We start from the raw sequence: 27,242 nt of genomic DNA on the forward strand, positions 1-27,242 counted from the left end.
GCAGCCTTGGCGCCCGACCCGCCTTCCGCCGCCGGCTTGGCAGGGGGCCCGGGGGGACACGCAGAGCCCGGAAGGGCCCGCGACGTCCCCTGGTGTGATGTTCTAATGTCTGTTGTACTAACGATGCATTTAAATACTGAAAGGTCAAATCGTTTGTCTAGTTACTGAAATAATAAGTGGCTGAACCAGTCTCTTGAACTCTGAGCACAGATTTTTCAGATTTCTACTAAATAGATTAACTCCTTCTATTATTTATTAAAGGGTTACCATTTCTTGAATAATTGTTACAGTGCATTTTTGTTTGTACTTGATTTACACATTTCATACATTGACTTCATTTTTAAATAATAGCATTTAATTTTTTTTTTCTAATTGCTTTAGACTATGGCATACTGCTGGAGTGTTTTAGGTAATTAGTGGTTGACAACATAAATTAGGGTAAAGTAATAGCGAGGAGGTTGGTGTCTTAACTCTCCATGGATCTTACTGAACCTTCTAAGCCTCAGTTTCCCCCTAAATCAATTAGTATAGTGATTGAATGAAATACTTTACAAAAAGAGCTTAGCTGGGAACCAGCAGTTAGCGTAATGGCTATGTCGCTGGACTCCCACATAGTCGACCGCGGTTCGTGTCCCGGACCCGGTGGCTTAAAACTCACGCCAGGCGCGTGTGTGTGCGTGCCCAAGATCCCGAGAGGAGAATGGAGGAGAAGGGATTGCGGCGTGACCATCCCCCCTGGGGGTGATTTCTCGCTTTCTGTCTCTCTGTCTGTCTCTGTCTGTCTGGCGAGCGCACGCGCCCTACAGTGAAAATCTCTCAAAAAAAAAAAAAAAAAAAAAAAAAAGAGCTTAGCAAAGGGCCTGATTCATGGCCTTCTTTTGAGATCCTAAAAATGGAAACAAAGCTTTCATTAGGACCTGTTATGTATTTCTCACTTCAGATCACAAATATTTTAAATAAATTAGAATAGTCACATAGTCTTCAAATTCAAATTATTTCTTTTATCATACGAAGCTCATTTACTAGTCCATCTAAAGTTACCAAATACCTAATGTAAATTTCTAGTTAAGTTACATAAAATTAAAAATAACTTAAAATTCTCAGAATTTCAGTGGACAGTATTTTGAGAATAAATATGAACTTGCTTATTTAAAATAATCCTTTAAAAGGATTTGGAAAAGTCTTCCTAAAGTGACTAAACTGTGTTACATTAAATCCAAGTAGATTTTTTATCATTTCCTTTGTCCCTTATTTAGATATTTTTGTGCTGCCAGCTATGACAGATAAAAATTAAAAAGTGTAAAGTGTTCTTTAAAAATCTTTTTCTCACAAAACTGATAATTTGAAATATTTCATACTGTATACTAATTCTGCACATACATATACATTTCTATTTCTCAATAACATTTTTACTTAAATATGGCCAGTATATAAGGTAATTGACTGCTTTCTTATTCATTGTGTTTCAAAAACTAGTGAACAATGTGTTTTCATTATTTTGAAATAAAATGGCTATAATGTGATAACTCTTTCAAAAAATTTCCAGACAACAACTATAACTACTGGTAAAAATAGCTTGCTATTTTTATTTCATGTGTTTTAAATAAGATAAAAACCTTGAAGAACTAATATTTTAAAAATCACACTTTGGTAGGTAAGTTTGGTTCCTGGAATAAGTCTTGTTTCGTTTTTCCCTTAGATTCGAAATAAAATGATAGATGGAGAAAGTGGAGAAAAAACATTCAGAACTCTGGTTAAATCTCAAGATGAGGTAAGAATTATCTCAGACTTATTCTTAAAGAAAAATGTGTATTAAGAGAAATTAAGGGGCCAGCAGGTAGTGTGGTGGTTAAGGTGTTGGATTTCCACATGACACCAAGGTTCAAGTCCCAGACCTGGTGGCTTACATTCTCATTCTCTCTCTCTCTCTCATCAAATTGAAGAATAATAAAAATTAAAAATTAAAATTAATTTTTTTGTTTGTATGTTTTATTCCTTATAGAAATAGAAAACATGATATAATTTTGTGCCAAATTGCTTTAGACTATGTCAAATTTGAGTTAGTATTTAATAGCTATGTATTTTATATTATTGAACATATAGATGTTTTAATTATTGATTTCCATATATTAATTTTGTCTTTAATAAAAAGAAATATTTTTAGTTATTTGTTTCTGGCTTGATTCATTTTCTTTTTACTATTGATATACTGTGTATTTGCTCTACATTTAAATCTGAAATTAAACCATGTATGTACCCTGTAAATCACTGATTTATAAAATAAACTTAAATGCTGACATGTATGACCTTTTTAATGTATGAGACATATTTCATCCCATCTTCAGTCCAATGTGGAGTAAATACATTTATATATTTGATTATTTGAAAACTATATAAGATGGAAATATTTTAAGCCTGGAAATTTAATTTAAGCTTTTATATATATAACACATCCTTTCCCTCATAGTTTTATCCTTTCTCTAAATTCCTCAGCAGATCTTTCTCTAAGATGGATGTAGGATCTAAATATGACCGTTCCTTAGCTCACATCTTTTCTCATTTTAATATTATTATAAATGCCTATTAGGAGGACACAAGGGGAGGAACATCTAAATTTCAATCATTGTTGAATTTTAACTCTACTTAGACTTTAGCTATGTTTTTCAGCCCTTACTTCCTAGGGAAAAGATGTTAACCATTTAAAAGGTCTACCAACTTTTTCAACTTAAACCATTCTACAACTTCTGCCAGTTTCTGTTACTCTCACAAAACTCTTTGACCTGCACATTCTTTTCTCTGCTTGCAAAGAAAATTTTTTCTATTAACTCTCAGGTTATAATTTTTTTTTCTTCTTAATTTTACTGTAAATTTTTGGCCAATAAATGTTTTTAAATACATAGACTGGTTTTCTATTTTAAAATTTTTAGTTTTTATTTTCTCTTGAGCATGCCATTTTAAATGGATATAGCCACTAAAATTTGGTTACTATGTTGCTCTCCCTTAGAGATTTCTGTGGATGTTAGTGTTTTCATGTCAAAAAAGCTTATAATTTATTCTGAATGGATTCAATTTTTTATCAATACTCACTGCTTACTTCATAGAAAGGTCAAATGACAACACTGTCCATACATATTTCAATTTTAAGATACGTGAAATATACATCTATTTAGCTCTATGTATGGGGCATGGCAGAAATATTTAAAATATGATATTAACTTTCATTTTTTTGTTTGTTTGTTTTTTTTAAGAGAGGTTTTTGCTATAGGGTGCATGCGCTCACCAGAAAGACAAAGACAGAGAGACAGAAAGCAAGAAATCACCCCCCAGGGGGGATGGCCACACCACAATCCCTTCTCTCGGGATCTTGGTCACGCACGCACACACACCCAGCGTGAGTTTAAGTCACCAGGTCCGGGACTCAAACTGCAGTCGACTATATGGGAGTCCAACAACATAGCCACTACACTAACTGCTGTTCCCACAATACTAACTTTCAAACTACAGTGTTATTTGGCTTACTTTACCCAAACTAGTTGACTTCTATAGGGTGAGGTCAGATATTTATTGTGATGTGTACGATTTTTGTTGTAGATAATCATACAATCTTTCTTTATAATGTTTTCCATGTCTATGATATAGAAAACTCCAATGTTAGCACATCTCACAGTGTGTTTGGCCCAATGACCTACAAGGAATTATAAATTCCCCACATATCATATGTTGCACAGAGCTGTCTTCACATCTGACTATTGAATATTTGTTTAGCAAAACCGGTCTCAAATTCATTTATAAGCATTTTCTTCATAGTCATGTCTTTCAAGTATCCAGGTATCTGGAAAAGTGATTATATAAAATAAATAAGAAATTAAATTAATACATAATCATATTTATGCACATACGCAAATCCTCATTTATTATACTGTCAGTTTTATGGATACTAATGTTAGCATTGAATTAAGTTTAAAATATAATTAAAGAAGCCCATCTGCTTAAATTTATGACCAACTGAATATGATTTGTAGGAATTTGAAAAATAGTTTATTACACATACCCCATCAATAGTTCTTTGTTTATAACTATTTGCTTGGGCTAAAACCAGAATGCATTTACACTATTTTATGCAGGAATTTGCTGAAAATGCTCAAGCTGAATGTATATACTCCTATAACAATTTTGTTGAAAAGCTTATTTGAGAATATTTTCAAACTGAATAAGCAGTTGGAAAAAAAATTATTGACTAAAAAATAAATACTAACCATGCTTGGCTTTGTCTATTGGATTGCTTTACTGTAAATTAAATACTGAACAAGATTATGGTCATTTCTGCTGCTGACAGAGAATAACATTTTGTATTTTATTTCCCTAATTTGATCATCTTTTTTAAAATTTTTGTTATTATTCTTATTTTTTTAATTTGACCAGAAAGAGGCAGAGACAGAGACAGAGAGAGAGGCAAAGTGAGAAAGCAAGCTGCTAGGTCTGGGACTCAAACCACAGTCGGCCATGTGGGAGTCCAGTTCCCTTAACCACTATACCACCTGCTGGCCCCTTTTAACTTTTTTTTAGGTTTTTGCAAAAGGGCAAATGTGCTCACCAGAGAGAGACAGACAGACAGACAGAAAGAAAGACAGTGAGAGGGAATATGAAAAACCACTCCGTAGGAGGGATGGCCATGCTGCGATCCCTTCTCTTCCATTCTTTTCTTTCTATTTTGGTCATGCACATACATGCCACCAGATTTTCAAGCCACCAGATCCAGGATTCAAACTGTGGTCAGCTATGGTCAACACCTTAACCATTACCACTTTCTGGCCCCAATGTGGTACTATTTTTGATACTATTTTTCATTACTTGCTGAACATCATCAGTTTAACATAGATTTTTACACATAGTAAAATATATGAACATTATTTTCTCTATTCTTTTAGGAATTTTATCAGTCCAAAAACCTCCTCCTCATTCTTGTTCATTCTCCCCATCCATCTCCTAAGAACCCCCCCCCCACACACACACACAGACACATTCAATGATAGGGATGTTTGTGGTATAGAAGCAACATTGTGTATGTTTTATAAAAATGGATTGGCATCATACATTCTGCTTCATCTTGCTAATTTCTATACCTTACCTCATCATTAAGATTTATTGCTTCATCAATAAATTGTGGTAAATAAAAGTAATTACTCAGGGGTTTGATTACATGAGATAAAGACAGTAAGGTGCCTAACAGCAAACAACACTTCAGTAAATGTTATTATTTTGGCAAGGATGATGAAGCTGGAGCTAACTTAACAAATTAAAAGTTATATGTGTGTTATTGCTATACTTAATGAAAAAAAATGAGTATGTCTTTACTATTGTTCAATAGCTACTTATGTAAAATTACATATCTATGAAGTTATATAGTTCTGTACTTTCTCTAGTGGATTTAGGTGTTTCCTTAACTTTTTTTTTTTTGGAGTGGGGAGAGGTTTTTGCTATAGGGCACGTGTGCCTGCCAGAAGGACAGAGAGATTCAGAGAGACAGAAAGCGAGAAATCTCCTCCCAGGGGGATGGCCACGCCGCAATCCCTTCTCCTCTCAGGATTTTGGGCATGCCCACAAGGGCCCTGCTTGAGTTTAAGCCACTGGGTTCAGGACTCAAACTGTGGTCGACTACATGGGAGTCCAGTGACATAGCCATTATGCCAACTGCTGGTCCCAAACTTTCAGTGGCACTTAGTAATTAGCCTCTTGTGATTCTGTATTAATACTATAATATGGCTTAATAACAACAGTTATGTGCTGATTGTAGAGTTGTATCTAGACATACTGACTGTACCAACTTCATATTACCAATTACTCTTAGACATATCCTAGTATGAAAATATATGAGCCTTATGTAATAGTTCATAGTCCTGTTTCATTTAAAATTTTTTTCAGGAAATAGTTTTTCAACATTTTGAGGATAATAATTTGACATATATTATTAAGATTTTGTATTGTACTGATAAGCTCTTAAACTCTTCATATAAATGATACAAAATATAAGGTGATGATAATCATGTCAAACTATTTTCTAGAGATATATTGACAAAGGAAACAGGACATACACATGGACTCCTGTCAATGGCACAGATTACAGGTAATTAATTATCTTCGTGGTTATATTATGTAAAAGAGTGTTCATTTCAGTGTCTTCCTCCAGTTTTCAGTAAGCATTTTATCCAGCAGGTGAATATTAAGTCTTTGTATTTTAAAAAGCTGTCTTCAATATATTTTTCAATGGAAAAGTTACTGTTCCCACATTAAAATGTATTAACATTATGGAATCTGATTTTCATAATGGTAAAGATAGAAAGAAGTTAACAATATCAAATTTAGAAATGAAAACCTATGTGTTATGAATATATGTGGTATTTTGTATATTTTCATATGGAATAATAAATGTTGAGAAAACCTCTGTACTAATTCGTAGTAATTGCTTCTTCTATTTCTCTTTTGTCATTTAATTTATATTATTTATGGCTATATTTTTGTTGCAAGTTAACCTAAAAATTAAACGTATTCATCATTGTAGTATTAATATAAAATGCTAAGTTGATACAGTTCACACCTACACAGTGGCCGTTCTGTAATATCCTGACCCTTTCCATTGGCTGGGCCTTGAAAAATCGGACAGCCTAGTATCCTGTAATCTCTTAGAAATCCTTTATTCATCAACCCCTTTTGAACACTTCTTTTACTTTCCTGTCCTAACTCTCTTCTGAGCTCACACTTTCTTTGTGGTCATACTTCCCACATCATGATACCAGTTCTGAGATAATGCTACTCATTCTCTCTTCTTCCTTCACAAAGCACCATGATTTTGATTCTCATCGAGCACACCACACTATCCTCCTTCCTTCTTTTGAACAGTCATTTTCTCATTCCTGTAAGATTTCAGCTTCTAGCTCATTGTTCACTGTCCTACGTTTACGTAGACCATTGTCCCTCAAATAATTGTGACATAGTACACTGGTGTAAAGTAATATAAAAATTATTTACTAAAATAAATTTGGAAGGTGATAAAAACTCGAGTTTAAATTTTTTGTTACTATACCCCATAGACATAAAATTAGTCTGTCAAACTGTATTTTTTTTAATGCTTTATCAATGTCTGTATTTTACTGGTCATGGACTGGTAATAGTTTGCAAATAATCTAGGTCAGACCATTGAGGTCTGTATTTTACTGGTCATGGACTGGTAATATTTTGCAAATGATCTATGTCAGACCATTGGCCTGGATGAACTTCTCTAATACCTGGTATTTAGCTTCCTCTTCTCTAATTTTCCTGACATCCCCTACCTGAGCAACCAACTCTCAAAGTCATATTCATTAGCTCTTATAATGTCGGGTCTGCAGCTCCTTCATCATTTTAATTTGAGATGTGTTCATCCAGAACTCAAGACTACCACCTTCTAACTTGTCATTTCTTCCTGTTAGTAACCCAACCCCAACAATCCTTTGACTCCACCAAGACAAAAAATCCATTGCACCAAGACAAAAAATTCATTGCACCAAGACAAAAAAATCCATTGATTTCTTGTATCTTTCTTTGCCATGTCATTTTTATGCCCTTGAGCCCTTCCTTATTTAATGCAAATTCCTCGTATCTTCTCTTTGCTTTCTTGCACATACCATCCACTCCCTTCATCATACTCAAGTTTAGCAAACACCAGTTTGGCAAAATGCCAATCCCAATTAAAGTCAAATGATTATTAACATCACACTGTATTCCTGGTGGTAAAGGTGGCTAAAGCAAAGTACTCACCTATGAATATATTACCTAAAATTTGTGGCTGCTAATCTCGAGTAGGCCTTCATGGTGCCTAGAGAGCTCAATAAATGAGTAAATTTAGAATGCTTGTATATGGCTTTTGATCATTTCTCTAGTAACACTTTCTCATCTATTTACTTTTAGGATATCTTTACTTTGCATTTCACAGAAAAAAAGTAGAAGTGTTCAGAGAGAACTCCTACCATCATAGTATATAACTCTTTGCATCTGTATTTCCGTTTTCTATCTTTAGTCCCAACATAATAACAGGAATAATCTTAACACTTAAGTTAGAGCATTTCATTTCTTTACTCACAACAATAATTTGCAATAATTTGCTCTTATTTAATATAGAAGCCAAAGTCTGTCATGGCCATAAGCAGCCTAAATTGCCTGACCTCACTTATCAGCAGCTCATTGAATTTATCTCCCAGATTCTCTACTTTTTTTTTCTTTTTTTCTTTCTGAAGAGATTTTTTGCTATAGGGCATGTGCACTCGCCAGATGGAGAGAGACAGACAGAAAGCTAGAAATCACCTCCCGGGGGTATGGCTATGGCGCAATCCCTTCTCCTCCATTCTCCTCTCAGGATCTTGGGCACGTACGCACACGCGCCCAGTGTGAGTTTTAAGCTGCCGGGTCTGGGACGCAAACCATGGTCAACTACATGGGAGTCCAGTGACATAGCCATTACGCTAACTGCTGGTCCCCCAGATTCTCTACTGAACAGCCTCTAGTTATTTCACACTATCTTCATTGTTACTCATTATACACACTGGTACCCTCTGCCCCAGGGCCATTGTATCTGAAATTGCTTTTTGGGGGATAACTTCTCCCAGATATCCGTATGCTTATTCTTTCATGTTCTTCACATATTCACTTACTTTTTACTCTCCTCAAAAAGGCCTTCTCTAACAATCCTATTTAAAATATAAAGTGCCCCATCATACTTCCTATATCCTTCCTCAACTTCATCATCTCCACAATTTATATTCTGCAACTCATAGCCAATTTTTTTTTTTGAGAGGTTTTCACTATAGGGCGCGTGTGCTCACCAGACAAACAGAGAGAGACAGAGACAGAAAGCGAGAAATCACCCCCCAGGGGGGATGGCCACACCACAATCCCTTCTCCTCTGTTCTCCTCTTGGGATCTTGGGCATGCACACACACGCGACCGGTGTGAGTTTTAAGCCACCGGATCTGGGACGCGAACTGTGGTCGACTACATGGGAGTCCAGCAACATAGCCATTACGCTAACTGCTGGTCCCACTTATAGCCATTTGATGTTATATGCACACACAGATATATAAAGCATATATACAGAAATTTCATTTATACTGGATACCATTTGTCTTCTCTCACTAGTAAGTTTTAGGAGGGCAGAACTATTGCTGCTTCATTTACATTTGAATTGTCAGCTCACAGGACAGGGGAACATAGTAAGCACTATACAAACGTTTTCTGAATGGAAGAATTTTCACTCTGTCTCATCTTGTCAAATTCATATAATAGTGTCCAAAGGTTTTATTATAACAGTCAAATATGGCAGTCTCTGTAATGAGATATTAATATGTAACCTAATTAATTAGGCTATTATGGATTCAACTCTTTCTTCCTCAATAAAACCAAAGCAATTCCCCAGAATATACACATCACCTTTTGAAGGAGCCTCGTGTACAGAAGAGTTCTGTAGCACTCCAGTGTTTTCATCACAGCAACTGTCTTTGTGTTCCTGAAATAGCATATAGACTAAATAGAGAAGAACATATATATCAATGTCATTATTCTCTACATGCTAGTCTTTCTTCAGTTTCTGACACACTTTTAGACTTAATAAAACACACTAGAATGACTCTATTTATTATTTTACTTATTTTCATCTATTGATTCCTACCTCTACTTTCTATATAGGCATTTGTATACAGACACACTCTTAAGGTACATGCAGAAGCTAGTCTTCTTCCTCTCTCTTCCTTTATTATTGCCATCTTTCAACTTTTGGATAAGTCTATCAAAAGGGATGAAGAGAGAAGAATCTGACAGCCCTATTTTAATTGATAACTTCATGATAAAAGTATTGAGTGCACTGTATGTGGGAATGTGTTCTATGCCTTTATTGCTTACCTGAACAAATTCCAAGTTAGAAACGTTGGGTCATTTTGGCCCAGGCAATAAGTTAGCAATGATGGTTTGTCCTACCAGAATTATAAGGACACTGTGAGGTACTTTACTGACTCATTATGCCCTGCTGGAATGTGCTCATAATTCTCTCACAAACAGCCTTCACACGCAACCTCATTTCCTCAGACATCTTCTGATAGTATACAGTATGAGCAGATTGATATTCTCTCAAGTTTCTAGTTTGACGTTACTCCTTATTCACAAAATCTTAGTCTCTTCCTATTTTCATACAAGTTAAGTTTTGGACTTCCAAGCCAGATACTCGTATCATACATTTCCAACCCAACATGTCTGCCCTGTCATATCTACTGTTCCCATTGCTATATATCAGTGTTCTCCAAAAAAACCCCTCCAATTCCCTTTTTTTGCATAATATTCCTCACATATTCCCTTCCCAGTCTCTAACTTCGGGCCAGATTAAACCTACTTCCAAGAGCTGGGCATGATGCTGCACACCTGTATCTCCAGCTGCGAGACCGAGGATCAGACATGGTGAAACTTGTCTTTAAAAGCAAAAGACAAAACAAAATAAACCTACCTCCATTTTAAGTACTTTTCTGCATCTCTGTACAAATAAACTCACAAATAGCATTTTAGAACAAAAATCTCTTCTAATTTGGAAGCAAAAAATATGTTTCGTTTTAATAAATGAATTATCAACTATTACCTCCTAATGTATATTTCCTTAAGTCTTGATCTAACCTAATACTATATTTTGAAATATAGTAATCAATTATCCATTTAAATATTTTCTCTTTTTGTAATGAAGAGTTTAGTTTTACAACGATAAATGATTGTGTTATAGTCCATTTCATGGTGTTTATGCGAGTCACAAAAACATGGCATGATCTCTACCATCCATCTGGTGAGCACTTGCTTTATTAAAGTTTAATCTATGGGAGGAAATAGAGCAGTCTTGGTCTATTGGTTTTATATGGAGAGAGACCACGAGCATCGTGTAGGATAGCACCATTCACTCAGAAGGTTGCTTAAGATCTTATGTGGCTTATCTGTTGGAGAAATAACTGCTTGCAATGGAAATCATTAAATTAAGAGTAACTATTTTTCTATAGAATGGATTCTAGCTATTAAGAACAACCTAATTCTTGCAGGCCAATAAAATGTATACTTGACATGCCAGTTTAAAAATGTCTGATGTGTTTCTCATGGGCTTCCACACTATTTTTTTATGCTAGATGAGATGCAGCCCAGGCTTATAGAGTGATACCATAGCAGTTGCATGATATAATGTTATCGGTTTTAATTAGAAGTTTCTCTTAGCAATAAATGCTGATGGCGCAGTAAAAGTGTCTTGATTTCCCTTGAGAGGAATTGGTAGGAGACAATCTTCGAATGCTCTGTAATTCTGTGCTACATTTTATAAATGGCAAGTGAGTCATGAAAGGTCATCTTGCTTTCAGACTGATTACATTGCTTATTTTAATTTTAATTTCTGCTTCCACTTAAAAGAAGTTACCTATAAAAATGAATGTAGAAACTTTCAAAATCTATGTAACATTTTATTTCCTTGACCTTTCCCAAAGGGAAAGTCTGTGAATTACTTAATGATGGAGAAAGATTTGGGAATTGGAGGCAACAAGCATCCACTCATTTTGCTGTCTTTACTGCATCATTAAATTGTAGCAAATAAATCCTTGATTTTTATCTTTTTCATAGAGTGAGCTTTTAACATTTATGTTCATATAAAAATCTGAAATTTTATATTTTATCCTATCCTGTATTATCCATAAACAATATATAATGAGATTATAGTTTAGAAATTTATCTCCAAAGATGGGGAGGTATAAAGCTTGAATGACTTAAAGATGTGTAAATGCCAAGACTTACTCAAAAGTCTAGAAACATAAGCCTTTTCTTGTACATTACTAAAATTTGGGATAACTATTCAACGTGAATGTGAATGACTCAGTTGGTCATAATAATCAAGCATTTCTTTCTGAAAGTTGTTGCACTAGGCATCTTAGACATACCCTCTTTTTCTTTCTTTTTCTTTTTCGGCACCCATACCTCATAAGTTTCCTTTTAGATTCAAAGCATAGTAAAGATTATTCACAACTGCAGATGTGGATTTGGGATAGTTATGTCCTATACATATGCATTAGTGTGAGAGTAGAAGAATTACACAAATGTGATTGCGTTATTACCATCTGTGTAATATTCTGACACCTTTTAACAGCTCTTAAACATCATGTGTTTTATTAATTGGCAATTTCAAAATGAGTAGGTCACACGCCTGGCAGCTCTTTATTTTGAACAATTATTAAGACACGTTTTGATGACCACCTTGTCTGACATTTTTTACGTCTTAAAATATTCTGAATTTGGCCTAATGTTTTCTCTGGAGCTCTCTTTCAGCTTGGACAGCTGCCGTAAGAGTTCCTGTAAACTACTGAACTCAAGACCTATATTATGTCGTATCTGTAATAATCTACCAAATGATATGGCATATCCACAATAAATGAACTTGAAATAAACATTGTGCCTTAGTTGTGCTATTGGGTAAGAACCAGTGAAATGAGTAGATGATCTCTATTAGTGCCATAATAAAATCTAACTTTGCTCACCAGCAGACAGTGGGGAATGTGCCCAAGGTCTTTAAAACAGAGTAGGTATTTAACATCTAAAAAAAAAAGTATACAGATGACTTTAGATATTGCAAAGTAACAATGATAATTCTTCTATTTGTATTTTTAATAGTGTTTGTGTGATGGAAAGCATTGATATATATATATATAAAAATTAGATTAAATGGGGAATATCCAATTGGCATGATACATTTACTTTATTTAAACAGACCTCTAGTGTTCTAATTTTGTAAAAATTCTGGGTGTTTCAATGTCACTTTTGAAATATAGGAGGGACCTATGACGTTCCTTCCTCAGCTAATTTATGAGTACATTTTAGGAGGTCATTTTCCTTATGTTCTGATTCCTTCCGCTGTAGAGGACTGGGTGACAATGGACACCGAGACTGAAACAAGTACTCTACTTGCTGGATAGATTTTCTTGTTAAAGTAATATGTCTTCTCCTACCCATGAGGAAGATCTTTGGATTTTCCCAAGAACTTAATGTGTCTTTTTTTTTTTTTTTAAGTTATGTTTCATTTTTGTTTGTTTGTGTTTATGCTTCTCTTGTTTCTATTGCAGTTTGGCCTTGGTATTACCAACCTACAGTTTTTACTATATAAAAGCCAAAATAGAAGAGACAATAACTCAGGCCAGATGTAAGTACTGTGAAAGCTACTTCAGGGTCTATTTGTTATCACCTAGGATCAGATATTTAAATACGTCTAGATTTTGGAATGCCTAAGGCTTTACATTTTAGAAGGTGTTCTTACCAAATCTACAGCAATGATTCTAACCCATTCCAAACATGCAAGGAACAAGAAATATTCTACATGGCTAGAATATGAGCAGGTACTCCAGTCTCACTGGCAGTCCCCACCCCCTCCCCTGCCTTGCTATGTGCGCTCCTAGAATCATTGCAGTGCTATGTCCTCTGTTGCTGTCGTTTGAAGGGTCTGCTAGCTGGGAGGAAATGTTGCATATGCTAGTTATCAACATAGTCTCTACTCATGGCGCTGTGCTAGTAAAGCTTTTCCTTTTCTTACCTTTCCTTTCTTCTTTTCTTTTCATGCATTTGGCCAGCATACTACTGTGCTTTACATCAACATCTTCTCCTTTGTTTGAATAAATCACGTTGCAAATGGTCTTTGGCTTTGGTTTGGCAATTAACTCTCTTCTCATAACCCAAATTAATGTCTCAGTAACACACATGGATTAGTTTATTTTTTAAAGCATCATTTGGAATGTGAAGTCATTATTAATACTAGTGCATAATTCAAGTCATTGTTAATCTTTATTTTGTTTTGGGTGAATACTTGTAGTAAAGTAAATGACCATCATATCCTTTGATATCAGTCAATTATTAACCACCTAAAAGTATCCTGTTAGGAGGAATTAAAAAACAAAAATATGTATCTTTTACATCGACCAGAAAGTCAACTATAGCGTCTTTCATTTCTGTCACTTCATTTTTGCTCTCTGCATGCCTGGTGCTCAAAGTGCATTCTGATATATTATATATTTATATTTCCACTTTTACTTGATAGATAGATATGATGGTCTTTTAACAACCAGCAATTCTGCATGAGCTAGTTCTTCACTTGATAGGTAAGGGTGTAACTAGTGAGTCTGATGACAGGTAAATGCTTTTGTTTAGAGGCTGACGTCATTGGTATTGCACCTGCATTAATCACTTTGCAAAACAGACCCTTGAAATAATCACAGTACAGAGAGGGTAATCTAGTAATAATGGATAGGACATGCTTTCCATTCTTCAAAAATATGTATCTTTTTTTCCAGACTACAGCTGTACATAAATGAACCTTTGATCTATGCACAATATTTTTATTCAACAAAGTCATTGAATAAAATATTGTTTGTGACCCCTTTTGCTTTACCCTCTTTTTTTTTTGTTTCCCTGCTTTCTCTTTCTGATGGATTTTCACAGCAAAAAAGGGCAAACTGAAGGGCAAGTATTTTCTTGTTGCTCAATTTCTTTCTGTTTAGAACATTTGACATTTCCACTGATATTTCCATTCCTATTGGATATTATCCTCTGTGCTTCTCATTTGCTAGATTTTCCTTCATGATCACTCAAACCTTAGCAGCAAAAAAATGGGGAAAGAATATGCATGTATTTTTATATGCAACCTGTTTCACAGTCAAGTTTTTTTTCTGAGACTTAAAAACTTGTTTTTTTTTATTTTTTTTTATCCTTCCACTTAACTAAATTGTATCTAATATGGGAATGTTATTAATTCACTAAAGGCATTAATGAGCTTGTTAAAATCACTTTCTTTATCATACCATTGGCAAACTTTTTATATTGATATTTTAAATAAAATACCTCTGAGATAACATTAACATTAATCTCATTTTTAGAGATACTTTGTTATGGTAGGATTAATAAATGAGAAAATTGTAGACATAGCATTTTCTCTGATATAACTGTTGTAATTCATATTACGAAGTTAATCCATGTTATGATAATTATTATATTGGAAAGCATTATTGATGTATTTCAATTTTAGGGTGTAAGTAGTCTATTTTTAATTTTTCTTATTGGGTAATCTTTCTAATGCCTTCTTATTCTCATAGAATCTCAAGGTGTATACTCTGAATAGCTTATCTAATACTGTAATATTACCTTTGCAGATTCAGAAACCCTGAAGCCAGAGAATTTTGAAGAATCTGGTTATACATTCCTAGCTCCAAGGTTGGTTTTTTTTTTTTTTCCTTCTTCTTTTATAACTTGTATGGATGAGCAGGCTTTTAACAACAGTTCTGCACTGAAGTTAAGACTGCTCTGGCTTAATTCTATGCCAAATATTAAGTCAAAGGGAACAATTACTTTAAAATAAGAGCCTGCCTCGTAACCTAGTGGTTAAGGGAGCTGGATTTCACGTGACTGACCACAGTTCAAATCCAAACCTCCATGGCTAGGAAACACACTGGGCAGATGTGCTCAATCCCAGCACGATGGAGAAATGGAGAAGGGATTGCAGCATTACCATGCCCCTTTGTGGGGTACCTTCTCAAAACTCCTCTCGCTCTCTGTCTTCCTGGCTCTCTGTTGAGCTCATGCACTCTCTGGCAATTAGTTAAACACACACATACACACACTGAAATAAAATCTTATTTATTTATTTCAGATATTTACTAAGCAATTACTATGTGCTAAACAATGTGCTGACTTGGGGATACGGTGGTGAATGAGATAGGCATAGGTTTGGCTTTTGTGGAACTAATAGTACTTTTATCGGTATCAGAGAATAATGTATTTTTACTTGTGAGTACAAATACACATGCACAAAAGTATTCTATATGTGTGTGTATATATATCATATGCATGCATACAGATTGAGTTGTAGAAAAAGTCATAACACATTTTTGCACAGAATACTAGAAAATACATCATGACTTTCCAGAAAGCCTAATTTAAACATGCATAGAGCAGTAGAAGCATTTATGTGTACTTTTATATACACACCAAGTATGTTTTAATCTTATAACTGTTTATTTTAATACTCTCTTACAACTTTCTAATGCAGCATTTATAGTGAGCTTGTCTCAGATAATTTTTTAGAACATTATATTTTCTTCTATCAAATTTTATTTATCTGTCATATGCTCCCCATTATATATAATATATATCCCTAATGTACATCTTTTATTCCTACCTCTATTTTTCAGCAAATTTTGTTTTCAGCAGACTGAGATTCCTTTCTGTTCATCCAAAGTCATCACACATTTCTCTACCTTGCTTCCTCGCTTTCTCTAAGGAATTCTTTTCCTAAAATAAGTAAGCTAATCATCAACTTGTATGAAACTGATTTTTGTTAAAAAAACCATGCCATACAGAAAGTGTATCAGCAAGGTCTTCTCATTTATTCTGGAAGAACTTAGCAGTTTTGATAACACCAGTTACTTCCTTGCCACCTGCTGCCATGAGAAGGTGTCTTTAGACATCCCCGTAAGAAATGGTGGTTGATCTTCACTTAGCAGTTTTGATAACACCAGTTACTTCCATGCCACCTGTCTTTAGACATCCCTGTAAGAGATGGTGGTTGATCTTCTTAATTTTCCTTTCCTTTCCTTTCCTTTCCTTTCCTTTCCTTTCCTTTCCTTTCCTTTCCTTTCCTTTCCTTTCCTTTCCTTTCCTTTCCTTTCCTTTCCTTTCCTTTCCTTTCCTTTCCTTTCCTTTCCTTTCTCTCTCTCTCTCTCTCTCTCTCTCTCTCTCTCTCTCTCTCTCTCTCTTTAGGTTTTTACCATAAGAGTCATGTGCTCACTGAAGAGAAACAGAGGGAGAAGGAAAGTGAGGAATTACCCCCCAGGGTAGATGGCCAGATGGCCACACTGCAATCCCCTCTGCTTCATTCTCTTCTCAGGATTTTGGACATGTACACATAAACACCTGACATATTTTTCAAGATGCTGAGTCCAGGACTCAAAATGCATAGTTGGCTATGTGGGATCCAGAGCCTTAACCACCACACAACCTGTTGGCCCAATTATCTTAAATTTTCAAGTCCCAGACTGGTGGTGAAAAGTCCTTAGACTGCCTAGTAAACAACATTGATATTGTTTGTCTAGCTACAGATGCATGTCTCATACACTTTAGTCAGGCTCTACATGGTGTGTGAGTTTCTGTTGTTATCTCTGAATCATTCTGTTTTTTAGAGGGAGAGAGAGATTTTTGCTATAGGGCACATCTGCTCACCAGAGAGACAGAGAGAGACAGAAATACAGAAAGTGAGAAATCACCCCCCAGGGGGGATGGCCACACCACAATCCCATCTCTTCCATTCTCCTCCTAGGATTTTGGGCAATAAGCACATAGGCCCAGAGTGAGTTTCAGGCCACTGCATCTAGGACTCAAACTATGGTTGGCCATGCAGGAGTCCAGTGACATAACCATTACCAGCCATCAGCTGGTCCCTCTCTGAATCATTCTTAATATTGGAGAAATACCATTCATACAGCATTTGGCATTTTCTCACACTTCCATTGTTTAAATTAGTTTTACTTCTTTTCCTATCCTTAGTCAACAACTCTTCTACTGGTTACTTTGACATTTTTATAACTTTTGCCATTACTAAACATCAGAAGGGAAATAATATCTTTAGATTCCTTTAAAAATCAAACACAACCCAGCCAGCAAGAATAACAAACAACATGACATCTAAACTGATTGGTCACGACATTCAAAGTCTCTTATTGGTAGAGGTAAATGTTGTTTTGGCTTGGAATTTTGTGCGATTAAAGTTTCCAAAATGAAAGTCAAAGCACTTTGTGTGGTTAAAATACAGTAACTAGGGATCTGATGACTTGGCTTCTCCTTAGGGCCTGACCATTTGCTTGCTAGTTAGATTATTTTAGGAAAATCTTTCTACATCTTTGTATCTCAGCCTTTAACATGTTAAATACCTGGGGCCAGCAGGTGGTGTGGTGGTTAAGGAACTGAACTCTCACTTGACCAGCTGTGGTTTGAGTACTGGGCCCAGCAGCTTGAAAATCATGCCGAGTGCATGTGTTTATGGTTTTTTTGCTATAGGGCACGTGCGCTCGCCAGACAGACAAAAAGAGACAGAGAGGTAGAAAGCGAGAAATCACCCCGCAGGGGGAATGGCCACACCACAATCCCTTCTCCTCCATTTTTCTCTCAGGATCTTGGGCATGCATGCACACGCGCCCGGCGTGAGTTTAAGCCACCGGGTCCAGGACTCAAACTGCGGTCAACTATGTGGGAGTCCAGCGACATAGCCATTACGCTAACTGCTGGTCCCAACAAGCAGATGATTTTTGAAATACTTTTAAAATGGTATTCTAAGAAGTAGTTTTTTTATTAGTTATTTGCAATCTTTTATTTAGTCCTTTTAAAACTTTGCTGTCAGCTTCTAGTTCTAGATCATAATTTGTATATTTATCTTTTGACTGCCAGGCTAGTCTTACTTCTAAAATATCATTGCATTGTGGGAAAAAGTCAAATTTAACTCTGTCAACAACTAAATGACCATAAATCATGCTAACCTTCTAAACCTTACCACTAAGTTACATTTTTTTCATGAACCAAGCAGGTTTTATTTTGTTTTCAAAGTCTGGCATGTATTCCTCACTACTCTGGAGCTTTGTGTTTAGGTTATATCTTTGCAACTGAAAATACTATTTAATCGTGTTTTGTCTTGAATTGTTGATTGTTCAATCTTTTGTTTCTGTTACCCTAGTTATTTCAATTGCAAGCTTCTTGTATTTATGTTGCCTGTTGATATTCTGAATTTCCAAACATTTATGACTGCAGTTCTTAAACTAAGGTTTGCAGAACCCGTTTCAGATGATCAACATGGTTAAAGCTATTTTCTTTTTGTTTTTGTCAAAGTTTATTTATTTATTACTTGTGTAAGAGAGAAGGGGAGACATAGCACCTGATGTGGTACTGATACGGCAATCCACCCCCAGCTTCAGCCAGCTCCAGGTCAAAGGCACACACATGCACATTGTGCTCAGAGCGGTCTCTGAGCCAGCTCCAGGTCAAAGGCACACACATGCACCTTGTGCTCAGAGTGGTCCCTGGATATGAACAGGCAACTTTTCCTTATGCGTTGTGCTAAACTACCATACCACCACCAGGCCATCAAAGCTCTGATTTTATTAACATTTATTAACAATATTAAATGTTGTTTATATTTTTCTTTGTGTTGACATTCGTGCTAACAGTGCACAAACAATGGTGAGCAGGCTGGTCCCTTAGCACCTTAGCATGAATGAAGGCAGTGGCACTAAAGTTTACTGGTAGCCATGGTAATCTTCACTGGTCGGCACCCACATGAGGAGAAAAGAAAGACAGGTGCCTTTTTTTTTTTCTTCCCTTCTTTTTAGGGCATAGGGCATGTGAACTCATAAGAAAGAGACAGAGGCAGGGAAAGTAAGAACTCGTCCACTATCCCCAGGAGTGAGGGTCACACCCAGTATTTTAGTCACACACCCACATGCACCTGGTGTGATCTTCAAGCTGCCGGGTCCAGGACTCGAACCACAGTAAGCTACATGGGAATCCAGCACATTAACCTCTGTAGCACCTGCTGGTCTGAAGCCAGTTACACTTTATGGTACCTGATTGAAGCAAGAATTAGTCATTTTATTAAAGCTCTCCCCTTGAATGCATGTCTTGTAATATTCTGTGTGATAAAACGGGAAGTGCTATTGCATCCTAGACTAACTTGGTTATCAAAGAAAAGCAGGAGTCAGGCATGGTGCCACATGCCCATAATCCCAACTACTTTGGAGGCTGAGGCCTTAGGATGTAGAGTTAGAGGAGAAGACAGCCTGCTTGTTTGAAATTAAAAAAAGGGTGGTGTGATGGTTAAGGTGCTGGATCCCACATGGCTAGCTCTGAGATTCAAGCCCTGGACCTGGTAGCTTGAACAAAATGCAGAGCTTGTGTATGCATGGCCAAGTTCCCAGGAGAAAACTATAAAGGCAGATTGTGGCATGGCCAACCCCCCTGGGTGGAGAGTGATTTCTCACTTGCCCTGTCTCTCTGTCCCTCTTCAAGGAGTGCACATGCCCTAAGGCAAAAATCTAAAAATAAATAAATGAATAAAAATAAAATATTTGGAAAGAAAAGGAAAACAAAGGGCACTGTGTGATTATTCACATTACTGAACTAGGCATTTTTTTTTCATAAAATATTTTATTTAAAAGAATAAATGACAGATGAACTAGGGCTATTCAGATTTGGGTTTTGGTGGACATTTTCTCAAATGAATCAAATGAGCCCTTTCTTTGAAGAAAACAAATAAAGGTACTTGTTGCCATTGATCAAATCTGGACTTTCAAACAAAAATGAGAAAATTGGGAAGTGGTATACATTGCCATGAGCATGACAGCTTCCCGATACTTACAGACTCAGCTGTGATGTCAGTGGTGATATCAGCACATGCCATTTTCCAACATTGTGGAATGAAATGTATTATCATTGAGAAGTTCTGCGCTATTCATATTTTATAAATAACAAATGTATGATGTTACAAAATCATGGAATCCTAAAAGATTCACTCAAATTACAAAATAGAGCATAGTGTTTTTTATGTAAAATAATATAAGAGTTTATTGATATTATTTCAAATTCCATATTACAAATAACTAATTCCAAGTTACAAATAATTGAGTTTGGGGCATGTTATTAAAAAATAGCCATGATAGGGGACCAGTAGGTGGCGTGGTGATTAAGGCGCTGGATACTGCCACATGGCTGACCATGGTTTGAGTCCTGGACCTGGTGTCCTACTTTCTCACTCTCTCTCTCTCTCTCTCTCTCTCTGTTTGTGTGTCTCTCTCTCCAGTCAAGTTAAAATAAATGAAAATGAATAAATAAAATTAAATAAATAATTATTTTTAAAAATAGTTATGATATATGAAAGACTATTAAAACAATTATCTTTTCAGCTGCCTATCTCTATGAGAAAATATTTTCTTCAATTACCAAAAGAACATCTTGCAACTTATTCAATGAGGATGCGTATTTGTCGTATATTGGGTTGTTGAGAAAGTCATGACACATTTTTGCATAGAAATACAAAAAAAAGACTCTCCTGACAACCTAATATTAAGAATTAAAGATACATGCAAATATTTAAAATAATGCCACTTTTTTCACTAATATATTTCCTATAGTGATTTCTTATAAAATGTAATGGAGTTATTGATATTTTGACAAATAAATGTTAAAATTTGTTTTAATTTCTATATGCAAATTGCAGCTCTTCAATATATAAGAACAATAGTATAATTAGTATGACAAAACTAAATTCTTGAGCAAGTATTGTCTAGGGAGTAGTGTGTAATGTACATTATGTGTAATCCTCACTGCTTACTGGCAAAATACTCTTCTATGATGGAAATGGAGGTGACAAGACGTTCAATAGCGTACAAAGTCATCCACCTACTTTTTAAAAAAAATTTTTTTACTATATTTGATTGCCCTGTAAAGTTTTTTTTAGTCCTAATATCCTATTTTTTTTCCAGAGATTACTGCAATGACCTTAAAATATCGGATAATAACACTGAATTTCTTTTAAATTTCAATGAGTTTATTGATAGAAAAACTCCAAACAACCCATCATGTAAGTATAATTAATTTCCCAAATTGCTTCAGTGTGGTTATATCTAAAGTGGACAGATCTTGGTTTGAATTATTATGTGATATGATAATTCTATCAGTATGTTGGTATGCTGGTTTATTCATTTAACCATATGGGTTATAACGGAAAATGTGATCCTTAATTATATATATTAAAAATGCCATTTATTATTAAATACATTTTCAACCCATGATAAATACTTACAAATGGTTAAATGTAAACAGAGTATATACACCTTTACACACCTCAAATTTAGAAAATTTAATATTGAATGACCTTTTGAAAATTTTTTTATATTACTGCTGCTAAATAGAGGAAAACACACAACACATTTTAATGAATTAATTTATATCCTCTAATTACATAATGTGTTTTTAAATGGATAGAATAAAAAACAAAGTATAAATTTAGATATTAGTTAATGACTTTCTTTCTTCTTGATATTCCATTCCATCAGAGTTAACTTTGTATCTTTTTTTGTGTTTATGTGTGTGAGAGAGAGAAAGGTTTTTGCCTTAGGGCACGTGTGCTTGCTGAGAGCTGTGGTGGGAATTTCTTTTAACTTTCAATGAGTTTATTGATAGAAAAACTCCAGACAACCCATCATGTAAAATATACATTCATTTCCCCAAATTGCTTCAGTGTGGTTATATCTAAAGTGGACAGATCTTCGTTTGAATTGGTGAGGAGGGGAGAATGACATAAATGGTGAAAGAGAAAGTGAGAAATCACCTCCTACAGGGGATGGCCAAGCAGTGATCGCCTCTCCCTCATTCTCCTCCCGGGATCTTGGGCACATATGCCCACACACTTGGTACGATTTTCAAGCCCTTGGGTCCAGGACTTGAACCAAGGTCAGCCATGTGGGAGTCCAGCAATGTAACTACCACGCCATCTGCTGTCCCCTAACTTTTTATCTTATAACATGTTTTGGTAATTTCCCATTTTATGAAGTAAAATAAGTTGGAATAGATGGAAATTTTAGTAATTAGCTTTTAGCCATTATTTTTGTCTTTCAGATAAATTTGGATCATATGTACCAAGATTTCATAGAGATTACAGATCTCAGATAAATTTGGATCATATGTACCAAGATTTGATATAGATTATCAATCCCTGATTTTTAAAAATATTTAAAAATCTAAACTTGATAAAGCAAGTATGTATTATAAAATTGCTATCAGGGCCCAGCCATGGGTTTGCACTGATATCACCACCACTTGAAACACTGGAGCTACTTGGGAGGCCTGGATCTGGTCCCTGACCCAACCAAACAGGCTAGACATGGTTGAACATATCTATGGTCCTAGCTCACTGGACGGCTAGGGCAGGAGATCGCGCATGGCAAGACCCTGTCAAAAATACTGATCAATGCCTCTCTGTTTCTTCTCTCTTTCATTTAAAAAAAAATACTTTGATAAGAACACATAAAATGAAAATTGGAAAGAGAGGAAAGCCAAATGAATGGCAAAATTTACCTTAGCAAATTTTAAGAATTATTTTATTTAACTTTATTTATTTACTTATTTTAATTTGACCAGAGAGGGACAGAATGAGAGAGAGAGAGAGAGAGACAGAAAGCAAGTCACCAGGTCCAGGACTCAAATCATGGTTGGCCATGTGGGAGTCCAGCACCCTTAACCACTATGCCACCTGGTGGCCACACCTTAGTAAATTTAATAAGCAGAACAAGTACACATAATTGACTAATTTGTTCTTTCTCCTCTTCTTTTTACTTTCTTTCACTTTGTTTCTGTTTCCTCTTTTTCCTCTCTGTTTTTTGGTTTTTTGTTTGTTTGTTTGTTTTTAACATTTTTTGAGAACAGCAGATTGCATAATGGTTATGTTGCTGGACTCCTACATGGCCAAAAGCAGTTCAAGTCCCAGATCTGAGGCTTGAAAATTATACTGAGCATATGTGTATGCATGCCCAAGATCCTGAGGGGAGAGTGGAGGAGAAGGGATTGTGGCATGGCCATCTCCCAACTGGGGGTGATTTCTCGTTCTCTGTCTCTCTGGTGAGCGCACATGCCCTATAGAAAAAAAAAAAAAACTCCATCAGGAAGGGTTATCCAAAGTACAGTTATCAGAATTGAACAACTTTTTTCTTAAAACTGTCTCTTAAATTTAAATGTATTGCCTATGAGAAGAAGTCCTTTTCTAAGGCTTCCATTTCAGCAAAATTAACAAGTGGCTTCCAAGAGCTCTCTGAACACCTGTGATGGCTTCCTGAGTGCTGCATTAGTCATGGTTGAGCATGATGATTCTACAATTTTCCATCAAGCTCACGCTGAGCCAAAGTGATCTAAATGCGCTTTCATGTCACTATTTATTTATTTATTTATTTTTTTGGAGAGATTTTCACTGTAGGGCGCATGCGCTCGCCAGACAGACAGAGAGAGACGTAGAGACAGAAAGCGAGAAATCACCCCCCAGGGGGGATGGTCACGCCGCAATCCCTTCTCCTCCATTCTCCTCTCGGGATCTTGGGCACACACGCACACGCGCCCGGCATGAGTTTTTTAAGCCACCGGGTCCGGGATGCGAACCGCGGTCGACTACGTGGGAGTCCAGCGACATAGCCATTACGCTAACTGCTGGTTCCCACTATTTATTTCTTAATTCTACACAATAGGCGATAAGATTGTCAAATATTCTTTAATTGGATACCAATGTCATCATTTTTGCAAAGATGAATTTATCATAAATATTTGCCTTAGATTAATATGTAATCTTCAGAACACCATAAAAATTGGGATCATGGGGCCAGCAGATGGCATGAATGGTTAGGGCGCTTGACTCCCATATGGCCAACCATGGTTCAAATCATGAACCTGGTGCCTTGCTCTCTCTCTCTCTCTCTTTCTCTTTCTCTTTCTCTTTCTCTCTCTCTCTCTCTCTCTCCCCCCCCTCTCTCTCTATATATATATATTATATATATATGTCTCTCTCTGGTGAACACATGTTCCATATAGCAAACTTAAAAATAATGATAATATTGATGAATAAAATAAAAATAAATATTATTTTTAAAAAGAAAGAAATTGGAATTCTTTTTTTTTACCATCTCTATTTCCTAGGAAGTTATAAATATGTTCGAATAAAAGCCTTTCAGTATAGTCCTATTGTTATCTGTACTTCAATCTCTTAATTCATTTTATATCAACATTTAAGGTACCTTCTTTGCCCATAATAGCAGGAAATATTTGAAGTGTTTACATAAGCATGATATTATATAACCATAGAAAAGATCCTATAAAACCATTATTATTTTCCTGTGACAATATTATGTATTATACATTTTTCTCAGACATTTATCTTATGCTGTCAAATAAAATTAAAATTAACTTTAAAGGTCAGTATTAGTGATTAAAATCTGTGATCTAGGGCCAGCTGCAAGGCCTACTGGTTAAGGCAGACAGATCTTACATGGCCAACATGTGGTTTGAACTTGGACCTTGCAGCTTGAAAAACATGCCAGATATGTGTGTACCCAAAATCCCTAGGGCAGTGAGAGATGGAGGAGAAGGGTTTGTGGTGTGACCACACTCCATGGGGTGCTTCCTCCTCTTCCTTTCTCTCTCAAGGAACACATGCCCTCTAGCAAAAAAAAAAAAAAAAAAGAACAGAACAAAACAAAAACCCTACTGAAAAATCTGTGATCTATTTGTTTTTTTTCCAAAAGAGTGCAATGAAATTTGATTTTGCTTTGGAAGAGTACTTCATCCATTAGCAAATTTATAATTCTCACCAAATGTTTAAATTAATTTTTTAACTTACCAAATATTTATGATATAAAGTAGTTGTCTTCTCTATAGCTCCCCAATTCCTAAATGTTGGTGATGTGTGTTGCATATGAAATTGTAATGGTTATTACTAACGTTCTGTTATATATCATATATAACTAACTGTAGGCAACATATTTAGATATTTTAGACATGAAACATAATGAAAGTAAGAATGAAATTATAATATTACTTGCAACCTTGGTTTATATGACTAATTAGAGCAATTGTCCAATTTGTTTTACATGAAAGGATTAGAAACAAAATATATCATTTACACGAACGGCCCATTTTTAATTGATTTATTTCTTAAAATAATGTAATAAAAAAAGAGAGCTACTAAAATGAATTGAAATGCAGTTTAAAATATGGATGAAATTGATCCTTTATTTCCGGGTGAAAGATATGTTAAAATAAACAAAACCAATAAAAAAGTTTTCAGCTTATCCCATTCCCACCTCTTCTAGCAGGAGACTAAGAGCATATACTTCTTACCTGAATAAAATGAGACTTGATCATAAATCGGACGTTTTGTAAGTTATCTGTAGGTTATTTCATTTTCATGGGCTTAGAGCAGTGGAACCAAGAACAAGGGAAGAAGCAGTTTCTGTTTTAAAATGTGTGTTAATTGGGGGCCAGTAGATGGCGTAGTGGTTATGTTGCACAACTTCCCATGGGCAATCCTGGTTCAGATTCCGCACCTGAAAGCTTGAAAATCATGCTGGGCATGTGTATGTGTGTGCCCAAGATTCTGAGAGGAAAACGGGGGAGAAGGGGTTGGTATGGCCATCCCCCCTGGAGGGGAGGTGATTTCTCACTTTCTCTTTCACTGTCTCTGTCTCTCTCCTGCGAATGCATGCATCTTATGGCAAAAATCTCTCCAAAAAAAAAAGGAGTGTATTAATTGACCTTTGGTGTTCATCATCTGTTCCTTCAAACTTGGACAAGCATGGTCTTTGGTTACTCCAGAAATGACAGCCTACAGCCTGTGCTCCTTACTACCAGTACATTCCAAAAGCCAGTCATAATAGTGCTGATCTGTACTTACATCCCTGGCCTGTCTCTCCCAAAAAAAGACATCATGTTATATTTTTCATAAAGTCAAATTTGTTTCAAAATATTTTAGTTCTGATAATTGGGGTGGATGAGAATCACAATTCACATTTCATTATAAATAATGAAGGTGAAAGTAGAGAGTAACTTTTTTTTTTTGAGAGAGGTTTTTGCTATAGGGCGCGTGCACTTGCCAGACAGAGAGAGATAGAGAGACAGAAAGCAAGAAATCACCCCCAGGGGGGATGGCCACGCCGCAATCCCTTCTCCTCCATTCTCCTCTCGGGATCTTGGGCACGCATGTACACACACCCGGCATGAGTTTTAAGCCACCGAGCCCAGGACACGAACCGTGGTTGACTACATGGGAGTCCAGCGACATAGCCATTACGCTAACTGCTGGTCCCTACTTATTTTTTTAACAGGACAATTTCAGCATTAACAATCCTATAGGAGAAAAAAATATATATATATATGTTTATACGTGTATATATTTATTTGTATTATATAGTTGCATATTTATATGCACATATATATGAAATTATATATATATAGGTATAACCTACCTAAAATTATCTATGAAATGATGAAACTATCACAGAAATGACAGAGAAAGCAGTAGGACTACATGTAGAAATCCATGAGGGTTTGGAATCACCATACTAACTTACAGTAACAAGAAAGCAAAACGTAAC

General features: G+C 35.7%; 1 protein-coding gene across 2 annotated transcripts in view; it reads left to right on the top strand.

The window, feature by feature from the left end:
- CACNA2D1 (calcium voltage-gated channel auxiliary subunit alpha2delta 1) overlaps positions 1-27,242 on the top strand; it is a 567,237-nt gene that overhangs the window by 513,174 nt on the left and 26,821 nt on the right. Inside the window, exons 20-25 of one of the 2 annotated variants that reach the window (XM_006155764.3) lie at positions 1,700-1,771; positions 6,063-6,124; positions 13,152-13,228; positions 14,518-14,538; positions 15,225-15,285; positions 21,594-21,691. In XM_006155764.3, coding sequence (XP_006155826.1) covers positions 1,700-1,771; positions 6,063-6,124; positions 13,152-13,228; positions 14,518-14,538; positions 15,225-15,285; positions 21,594-21,691 — 391 coding nt within the window. The remainder of the gene's footprint in view (positions 1-1,699; positions 1,772-6,062; positions 6,125-13,151; positions 13,229-14,517; positions 14,539-15,224; positions 15,286-21,593; positions 21,692-27,242) is intronic. The other variant, XM_006155766.3, reaches the window with a different exon arrangement.

Source organism: Tupaia chinensis, unplaced genomic scaffold, assembly GCF_000334495.1.
Source record: "Tupaia chinensis unplaced genomic scaffold, TupChi_1.0 Scaffold000466_1, whole genome shotgun sequence".
Lineage (NCBI taxonomy): Eukaryota > Metazoa > Chordata > Mammalia > Scandentia > Tupaiidae > Tupaia > Tupaia belangeri.